Source organism: Tupaia chinensis, unplaced genomic scaffold, assembly GCF_000334495.1.
Source record: "Tupaia chinensis unplaced genomic scaffold, TupChi_1.0 Scaffold149333_1, whole genome shotgun sequence".
Classification (NCBI taxonomy): Eukaryota; Metazoa; Chordata; class Mammalia; order Scandentia; family Tupaiidae; genus Tupaia; species Tupaia belangeri.
Window position 1 is genome coordinate 2,788,482 of NW_006209177.1, and position 10,841 is coordinate 2,799,322.

The 10,841-nt window shown below is 42.1% G+C and overlaps 1 protein-coding gene across 1 annotated transcript in view; it reads left to right on the top strand.

Moving 5' to 3' along the window:
* The window catches only part of AFF2 (ALF transcription elongation factor 2), a 391,411-nt gene that overhangs the window by 371,949 nt on the left and 8,621 nt on the right, over positions 1 to 10,841 (top strand). The window contains exons 19-20 of the mRNA XM_027769339.1: positions 1,756 to 1,808; positions 8,373 to 8,563. Of these exons, the coding sequence (XP_027625140.1) occupies positions 1,756 to 1,808; positions 8,373 to 8,563 (244 nt within the window). The remainder of the gene's footprint in view (positions 1 to 1,755; positions 1,809 to 8,372; positions 8,564 to 10,841) is intronic.

Here is a 10,841-nt window from a genome sequence, read left to right on the forward strand (position 1 = left end):
GTCTCAAATAAAAGCATGAGACTTCCTGACTAAATTGTACCAATTAATCAAATCATGACCTTACATCAAACATTCAGTGAGTGATGGTACATAGCTGTATGAGAACACTGTGACTTAGTTGGGGAAAAGAGCAAATTCTTCAGCTGTCATATGAAGTGGCCACAATGCCATAAAGGTAGCTCATGTGGGTGAAAGGGGGGGTCACACAAAATGGGTCTCCATCCCTTCTTATATCTACCCTCCCTCTAAAAAGGTGATTCTTAGCAAGTCATACTATGAAAGAGAGGCATTGTATGTCCCCACTAATATGTGCATGTATACACACACACACACTGTACTCTATGGCAGAAACTAAAAGATTGGAAGGCATAATAGGGAGGGCAACTAAACAGTGTGGAGGAGGGTGAACAATGGGGGGAAGGGAGGGAATAAAGGGGGAAACAAGCAAAACATTTAATAGACAAAAGGTATAAAATTATTTGTTGATCATAATATGTATGGTAATATCTTTGACTGGACTGGTCCAGAAAGTCCATTTTGTATGTTGTAAGGCACACGGTAATTAAATAAAAACAAAAAACAATTAATTAAAAAAATTTAAAAGAACTTTTGTGGCCATCAGAATCCCCTGGAGGGCTTGTGTCAGATTCTGTTGATCTGGGACAAGGTCCGAGAATTTGACAAGTTCCAACGTGATACTGATGCTGCTAATCTTGTGACTGTTGCTTGGAGAGCCACTGCTTTAATATTTGTACTCTTGAGCCAGTCCTGTGTAGCTTTCAGGGCATGGCAGAATGCCAAACTGATGCTGAATACCTCATTCACCTGGGAGTGTGTTGAGCTTCTTTGAGGTTAACAACTTGAGTCTGCAGAATGGGTTACACAGTTTCAGCAAAACCTTGCATTTCTTTTTGACTCCTGAAAACACTGACTCTCTCCCTACCAACCCTTTTGCAAAAGGGGCTGGACCAGAAGCCATGAGGCAGAGGAAAACCATCTCTTGGGCCAGGGCTGTCATGAGCAGGCCCACATGAGGTACAATGCCACAAGTGTCCTGGCTATTTGTGCTACTTGAGCTCCTTCATGGCAAGGCCATTACAATGAGCCTGATCCCTGTCCTCTTGTGATGATGCTGAATGTTAGGTTTCCCTCTGATCCTGAAATATGTGACCACAATGATACAGAAGGTCCATGTGTTAAACCAGCCCAGGACCTTCAAATAAACAAAAGTATGTGTAGCGTTCCATTGCCATGCAGCCCTGGACCAGGTCAAATCAAAGTGATACCTGCAAATGAAATAAACAAACTAAGGAAAACATGTTGCTTAGTTCCTGGGATATCAGAAATTAGAGCCTAGCCCCCATACCAGAAAAAAAGTTTGTAAGTGAAACTAAAGGTGAAAAGCTTACTTGTACTCTGAAGAGCTTGTTTTGCAGAATAAATTTCAGATGAGGATAATTAAACCACTTCTTGGAAAACCGAGTCTGATTTCACTGGGCCTTTTAGTATATAAGATCTTTCATCAAGTGACTTTCATGGTCCTGATTGGAGCCCACTAATTATCCTAACCAGCTATTTTCATCGAGTGTGCGTCGTGGTGTGCTGACGTGCACATACATCCTAGCTCTGCATCCAGAAATGCTGCAATCAATATTAATGTTCTCTCAATCACACTTCCATCTGTTTCTGAATTAATAAAACACAAAATAGATGTCCTTATTTTCCTCTCTCTCTCTCTCTCTCTCTTTCTTTTAGCAAAATGCTTCAAAAGTTGCTCAGATACCATCTCCAAGGGTAGGCAATGGAAAGTAAGTATTTTATGAAAATTGCTTTTTCATGAACATCGGTGATTTAATAGACTCCAAATATTTTGCATTGATTATTCAGGAGTGAAGGTCAATTCTGAGACAACTATAATTTCATGCACACAAAATTCTAGCCAGGTTTCAGCTAACGGCAAGACAGGGAAGTTTAAAATGATGTGGTTCCAAATTCTTTAACTATATTTGATCTTTAAGCCAAATTATAGCCATAAAAATATCCTCTAGTGAGATGGCAAGCACCAAGCCATTTCAGGGAGGCAGGGTAAAGTTAACTCCACTGTGCTGATTTGTCAATGAGTCATTCAGTAATGAAAGACCAATGAAATATTCATTGATATATGGTAAGTGCTGTTTAATAAAACCAAAGGCATAATAGTACTAAAAATGTGAAGGCATGCAGTCAGCCAATTATCTGAGCCTTCATGATGATTTTTATATTAATACTAAAATACCTTGACCTAAAGTATAAACTCATCTACTCTAATGCTGATCTGAGGCTCAGTGAGCTCACCCATGCCTGTAGCCTTATTTAGAGCTCTTTGCCTGGGGGAGCTTGGTCTCTATAGCAGTGGAGTGGCAGGCTAGAAACTTTGACTTGGTTGTAGGCTGCCCTTGGCTGGCAGGGTAAGCTAAGTGGACCTCTTTTTCTCTGTTTTGTTTCTTTGTTTCTAAAATAAAGGGGCTGTACCCGATGCTCTCTGGGGCCCACTAAAGAGTGGTTTCTTATAGAAGGTGATTTTGAATCCCAGTTCTGTCTCAGCCCTGAACTAGTTCTAGGGGCCTTTGTTAACTTGCCTGAGTAACAACTTCTCCCCTGATTCCAAAACCTCCCTCAGTACCCCAAGCCAGTTGCCCACTAGTAATAGGAAGGGAAATCGAATGAGTGGGGGCATATATTTCACAAGGATCCTGTTTTATATAGCATCAAGCTGCTTTTTCAGTATTTCTTCCTTCCAACGTCTTGTGTCTCTGATCAAAATACTTTCTTCAAGAGTAAAATAGGCACCACCTCCACTTTATAAATATCTACAAAGCATACTCCAAAAGCAGTGGGACAATGAACTCTACCTTGAGATCATAAAAACATTGAGAGCAAGGGAATGGATCCATGAAAAACTATGCATTAACTCAATTACTGTATTGAAAGGAAACACCATTTAAACTGTTGAATTAGGTCTCACTCTTATATTGATGAACAAAAGGGGAAGGACGCTTTTCTCTGGAAGTTCAGAAAATAAAAATAACCACTGAAAGACACAGAGAAAGCTATTTCCTCTGAGCCCAGCATAAAGCAAGGACAAAGTCAGGTAAGCAGCTATTAAAGGATCACTTGAGGGAAAAATGTTTTTTAAATTCTGAAACGAACTCAAACACATTCTAATCTTGTGAAGTCACACATTAAAAGCCTCCCTAAATGATTTTTTTAAGCAGCTTCTGTCTGAAGAATGCACCCTCCCTCCAGTTGAACATAGACCCCTTGAATGAGGCAAAACAGTCACCCAGGGTTAGATCTCATTCATTCAACAAATGCTCTTGGCACATTTGCTCCACCAGACCCTGCACGAGGGGCTAAGAACAGAGCTAAATTAGATGTGATTCCTGCATTCCCAAGGCACACAGTCTAGTGGAAGGAGATGACATTCTGAACCAAATGCTGGGGAAACCCAGAATAACAAGATTGGGCTTCCCTGCATGACAGCCAGGGAGGGCTTTTCATCCTTAAGCCAGACTACTGTCTCGTTTCCCAGTGAATTAGGGAGGGAGACTCCAAGTAGCAGCCCCCATTCCTCCTCCTTAAGACACTGTAGGCTACCTAGCAATTTGTAAGCCAGCTGCCCAGAGTTGGTCATGGCCCCCTCTCCAAGGATGAGGGCTCCCCAGGCAAGCACATGAAAACATGAGCAGAGGACTGAGGACAGTTCTTCTGGAATTAGCCTCCATGGGAGATGGAGCAGAAAGGGCCTTGAAGCAGTTGGAAGAAAGGGAAGGAAAATCTGCTTGGTATAGAGCAGGGGTCAGCAAACTTTTCTGTAAAGGCCAAATACAAGGGAACGTCAAAAAAATGTTGAAAATTGGAATAAATTATGAGTTTATTTGTGCCAAATATTTTTAAAATCCCCACATAGTTGGGTTTTTTTTTTTTAATATTATGTACTTTCCATGAACCTTTTAAGATCTCTCATAATACATATTTTGGGTTTTACAGTCTAATAGTCAAAAGGGAGGCTATTCTATCAAAGAATGTTAGAGGCAACAAATTTCTACAAACTTTTGACTTTACTGATGAAAGTCAAAATATATTAACACATACAATTTTTGAAATTCAAGCCTACTAATCAGAATGAAATTTTTAAAGTGATATTTTGCTTAACTTGGATTCAAAGTTAGTGTTCCTTCTCATCAAATTGATAGAAAATACTCCTCCTTTCAAACCATTCATAGCTAATAGGTCATACAGAAACAGGAGGCGGACCTTATTGACTGACACTTGACATAGTTAAGGTAGCCATGTTGTGGGGAGTTTAGAAGGGCCGGGCAACAATCTCAAATGTCACAGAGAGATAATCAAAGAGGGTTAGATTGGAAAGGCCACTGAGTTTTAAAGAAGGAGCAAGTAACAATAGCAGTTGGTCATCAAAAGAACCACAGGGAGGGAACCAGCAGTTAGCGTAATGGCTATGTCGCTGGACTCCCATGTAGTCGACCGCGGTTTGCGTCTCGGACCCGGTGGCTTAAATCTCATGCTGGGCGCGTGTGCGTGCGTGCCCAAGATCCCAAGAGGAGAACAGAGGAGAAGGGATTGCGGCGTGACCATCCCCCCAGGGGGGTGATTTCTCGCTTTCTGTCTCTCTGTCTCTCTCTGTCTGTCTGGCAAGCGCACGCGCCCTATAGCAAACAAAAAAAAAAAAAAAAAAAAAAAAAGAACCACAGGCAGATGTGGATGTCATACTGAAGGAGTTGGAAGAAGGGAGATCTCCACTTGTCTGAGATATTGACTAGTGCAAGGATTGCAGGGAATCTAGTGGTAATTGGAGGTATCAGCCAAGTTGAACAAAGGCTTCTCTCCAAGATCATGGTGGGCTGTGTCTCTGTGAACATAGATGAGATTGCGAGTCTGGGGAGAGTGGAAACAAATTAGTGTGGGTACATGGGTGAGAGGAGAGCTAGATTCTCATGTCAGTTGTAGTCTTTAGTCAAGTGGACAGTAAGACTTTGAGCTAACAAGGTGGAATAGAAAGAAAAAGAGCTTTGAACAAAACCAGACCTTTTGTCAAATCCTGGCTCTTCTGCTGATTTGTTGTGTGGCCCTTGGGAAGGAGCAGAACTTCTCTGAGGCCATTTTGTCATGTGTGAAACAATGGCAGCAGGAGTTTCCTGCAGAGTTGTCATGAACCTTAGAGATAACATTGGTGAAACCCTGAGAACTATTCAGTAAATGGTGGTTGCTGCTGCTGTCACTGTTATTGTTGTCATTGTCACCTTTTTAAGTTGAAAAGCACAAGTGATCCTGCCCCTACAATCCCCACAGCTCTTCGTCTGTACTTCACTTTTGGCACTTACTCTAGATTGCCAAAAGATAATGGATTTTGCTCCTCCATTGGACTATTAGCTCATTTTCAGTAATAAGCCATTCATCTTTTTATTCACCAAATATTTATTGAGTACCTGCTATGTGTAAGTTGCTGTGCTAGGCCCTTTACAAACATATGCCCTATCCTTGTGCTAAATACATTGTTCTCTTTCAATCTTCCAGAGCACTTTATTTGTAGTGGATACTGAATAAGGAATAGAGTCCATTCATTCATTTAGTTCTTTGGCATACTCATTATTACATGTTGTGTGCCAGGCACTGATCTAGATGCTGGGGTAATATAGCACAGGACAAAACAGACAACAGTCTCTGCCTTCATTGAGGTCACATTCTGCTAGAGGGGAAAGACCAGCAAAAATGTATGGTATGCTAGATGATGGCAAATGTCATGGAGAAGTCATGTCTGATGAGTTTGAGGAACAGCCAGGATGAATGTGGCTGAGAGGTGAGAGGGGACAGTGGGTTGGACAGGCTGGTAGTGGGGAAGGTGGGAGGGAGCATGTGCTGGTGTATATAAGCTCATGTACATGCCATGGAAGTGTGGAGTCAAGGATGAGATTGGCCAACAGACACACATGGAAAGAGAATGGGAAGGGGACCCCTGAGTAGCAGTGAGAGCCAAGATGGGGTTGAAGAGTACACCAAGGTGAATGAGATCTGCATCAGCCCTTGCTTAGCCACAGTTGCACATTCTTAGGCAGATTTTCATTTATTCATTTCATGAATACATGGTGATATGAAGACATGCTCATCAGAACATCAGGTTATAGAGCTTGGCTTTAAAACAGTAACCAAAAACAAACTCACACCCTAGTTCTGTTTGTCTCCTCTCCTGAGGAGTTAAAAGAAAGTAAAGGGCCAGGTGGTAGTACAGTGGCAAAATACAACACTCCGTGAGGCTGACCTACATGGGAAGGTTCCAGGTTTCATTTCTGAAGACCTCCCTGAGTGCACCAGACATGTGCATGCCCATGATCATCTTGGGCTGGCTGGGGTTGGGGGTTACATAGTGGCATCAAGACCCTGTTGGGACTTTCTCTTGGTCTTTCTCTTGGTCTCTCTCTCTCTCTCTCTCTCTCTTTCTCATATGCATGCTCATGGAGAAAATAAACTTTAAAAAAATTAAAGAAACATGGAATGCAAGGGAAATAACACTCCTCAAAAACACTTCAGTGTCACAAAGTAAAAAGGGGCTTTTCAAGATGTATGAAGTAAAAAGGAATGATTTGTTTTCCCTGTGACCTGTGGACATGACTGGAAATCACTGAATCAAATCTTTTCTCTAAGTCAAGAAAAGTAAAGCCCACCAAGGAGGAGGAGCATGCTCAAGGCATCCAACAATTTTTATGGCAAGATCAGGGCTAGAATCCAGGTCTCCTGGGATTCCGGTACTTCTTTCCTGGCCCCCTTTTCAACATATGTGGCACCTGAGTACTTTGTAATTTTCTCCAGAGGTTACAAATGAGAACACAAATCTTTCTAGCCACAGTTTGCCACTGAAGAGTTGATGACCACCATTGAGGAAAAAAGACTAGAAAATAGCATTTGCAACCTGCCTCAATAATAAAAAAAAAAAATCCAGCATTTGCTGCCTTTTTGTTATTAGCTGATCCTCTGTGCCTCAGGCCATTGGCTCAGATATCTCCCCATACCACTGCTGCTTTGAGAATAAATCATTCTATCAAGAAGTAACAAACTGGGGCTAGCAGGTGCCATGGTGGTTAAGGTGCTTGACTCCCACATGGCTGACCATGGTTCAAGTCCTGGACCTGGAGTCTTGCTTTCTCACTTGCCCTCTCTCTTTCTGTGTGTGTGTGTGTGTATGTGTGTGTGTGTGTGTGTGTGTCTGGTGAGCATGTGTTCCCTGTAGCAAATTAAATAATAATGATAATAATCAAATAAATAGTTATTTAAAAAAAATAACAAACTATCTCAGAAATTATAAACATAGGGACCAGCAAGTGGTGTAATGGTTACATTGCTGGACTCCCACATAGTCCACTGCAGTTCAAGTACTGAATCCAGCAGCTTAAAACTCACACTGGGTGTGTGCACATGTGTGCTCAAGATCCCCAAAAGAAAATGTAGGAGAAAGGATTGTGGTGTGACCATCCCCCCCAAAATAGGAGCTCTGAAGATGTCACTTTATAAACCAGCATGCAAGTGAACAAGCAGCAATTAACAGCCTATCTCTGTAGCATCTCTTAAAGAATCCTAAAGGGATATTTAGAATCTGACTTTATCCAGCTTCCCTAATATTGCTCCTTGGGAGGCTTATAGGAATCACACTTTGCTTATTGTGGTAACTGTATTAGGAGCAAGTTGTCATTGTGGTTTCTATGAAACACTTTGGTGATAGACCAGTATTGCATATCAAGTGTTATTCTAACTGCCGACAGCTGTTCTGGCAGCAGGTAGAGAAATTATCCTAGCTCTGACCTGTTTCTTTCTCTGAAACGTCACAATACTTGTTATATATGTACAAAGTCAAGAGTTATATTCATGAGAGATTGATGCCAGGAAAAGATTTGCCCAGCATTCTCAGTATTTTAAAACAAAAGGACCAGTGTGCATGAATCCTCACTGGTTGCTGAAGGTGGCGAGGGTTTTGATATTTACTGTCAGAAAAGGAGAAGAGGGGGCCTTTCTATGGCCTGGCACTGTAGCCCTGTGTAGCTCAATCAGATGAGGTGGGCATGGGTGGTAATAAGCCCTCTCTACACAATAGCCTCTAGAGAAAACTATTATGTTGACAAAAGCTATAGAATGTGCTCTGAGAAAAGTCAGGATGTGGGAACAAGCTCCACTTTAATGAAGCCACTTGAACATTCACCAGGCTAAACCTCAGTCTGGTGAATAGTATGCTGATGAGATCCCAGTGTGGTGAGGGAGGTGTGAAACCCCAATGTTACTCTTCCCTACCTGCTTGACAAGGCCTGTCTCTTGCCATTCCCCAGGAACACTCCATCCCCAGTGTCTCTCAACAACGTCTCTCCCATCAACGCAATGGGGAACTGTAACAACGGCCCTGTCACCATCCCCCAGCGCATTCACCACATGGCCGCCAGCCATGTCAACATCACTAGCAACGTGTTGCGGGGCTATGAACACTGGGACATGGCTGACAAACTGACAAGAGAAAACAAAGGTATGCTTGCCTGCTCTGCCCATCGTGCACAGACCAGGGTGGAGGCAGCTGTGCTTTGAACTACTTAACTTTTACTTGGTGACCTTATAGCTTTCTGCCTCTTTGAATTCCAGAGCTTAAAAAAGGGAAAAAGCTCAGGGCTGACACAGTGACCTATTTTTGCTGTGAGAGTGAAAAATGCCAGGGATTTTATTCTCTCTTAAAGCTTAAACTAATCTGAACTGTGATGTGTTGGCAAATAACTGTTCTGAAATTTCACTCAGTGACAAGAATCAGCAGAGAAACAGAGGCAAAGGCAAACAGAATTATTTGAAAATTAATTAAGGGGCTGTTGGATTCTTACCTTCTTTCTTTTTGAAAAGTAAGGTTGAACTCAGGCCTTCCACCATCATTCTAATCATCAGCTTCAGTTGAGTACTTGGCAATGTGGCTTGCATTTCGAAGCAAGGGCCAAAGTTCAATGAGTATTTTTTACACACTGACAGCTGACATGAAGGATCAGGATCCTATTCACGATAACACATGAGATTTTCCAAGAAACAAATGCAAAGAGGACCCACTTTCACCAGAGTGATGACTCATGCTATCATCTGTGACCCTAGCTGTCATTTAGGCTTACAACAAAGCCTCATTATCCTAATGAAAGTGGGAAGTAAAGATGAACTGCATATTTGCCCTGGCTATTCACTTGACTTGGCTGATTCTGGCCCAGAAGTCACAGTCTGCCCCATTCTACTCAAGGTGGGGACAGATATGGACCATTCAGAATCAGACTGCAAAGTAGTGACCAGTAGTGCAGAGTAGTAGACATTTCACTCAGTAATGAAGAAACTTTAGCACCATTCACAATCCAGGTTGTATGAGGTGGGAGTGGGTGCTGCTAGGTCCTGCAGTTATATGGATTTCCGGGAATCAGGTAGGGGCTGTAGGCCACCTATGAGACTTCCAAAATAAAAAAAGGCCCCCAAGAAGACTTCAAAAAAAAAAAAAAAAAAAAAAAAAAAAACTGGAAAAATGGAATTAAGTTTATTTTGGTGCAAAGAAAATATTGAAATCCATGCATAGCTTTTTCATGATACACATGTTCCACAAACTTTCTGAAGACTCCGCATAGCTGTAGATGGAAGTTCCCTTAGGTTTGACCAAGAAAGACTTACTGGGTTTCCTGGCCCAGGTCTTCTCCCAAACCTGAGTCCTCACAGCCCAAGCAGCTATCTTTTCCTTTCCACTCAGGCCCCAGAGTTCCAGCTTGTTTTTGTTCTCTTAAAAGCTGGACTAGCATACAGCATATTCATGCTGGGAAAATTCATTTCAATGTCATAAAGATATACAGTGATTGAATGTAAAAAAAAAAGAATAAAATAAAACAAAACATTTAAAAAATAAGTAAATAAATTAAATAAAAGCTGCCATTCTAGGGCCAACAGGTTGCATGGGGGTTAAGGGGCTGGATCCCACATGGCCAGCTGTGTGTTTCAAGTCCTGGAGTCAGTAGCTCGAGAATCACGCTGGGTACATGTGTATGCGTGCCCAAAATCCCAAGAGGAGAATGGAGGAGAAGGGACTATGGTGTGACTATCATCCCTTGGGGATGATTTCTCACTTTCTCTCTCTGGCAAGCACACACCCGCTATAGCAAAAACTAAAACAAACAGACAAGCAAACAAAACCTGCCACACTGGTCACTAGAGTGGTTCTCTCTGGTGTTAGATTATGGAATGAGGCTAAGTCCTCCCAGACCTTCCTCCTTGGTACCCATTACCACTATACTTCTGAGTGGTGGAGAAATAGTCCCATTAGAGTAGAAAGAGTGCAGATTTTATAGCTTGGGAATTTATGTCTGAATCCTACCTGGGCTATGCACTACCTGGACGACTTTGTCATGTTACTTTACATCTGTGAGCTAATTCTTAACTTTTTTTTTTTTTTGAGAGGTTTTTGATATAGAGCACGTGCACTCGCCAGAAAGACAAAGAGATAGATAGCAAGAAATCACCCCCAGAGGGGATGGCCATGCCGCAATCCTTTCTCCTCCATTCTCCTCTCGGAATCTTGGGCACGCATGCACACGTACCTGGCGTGGGTTTAAGCTGCCAGGTCCGGGACTCGAACCACGGTCTACTACATGGGAGTCCAGCGACATAGCTATTACGCTAACTGCTGGTCCCGCTAATTCTTAACTTCTGTCTCTATAATAGATATGATGATGATAATGGTGAAACTACCCAGAAGGGTGATACAGATTGGCTGAGAGAAATCATATATATATATATATATA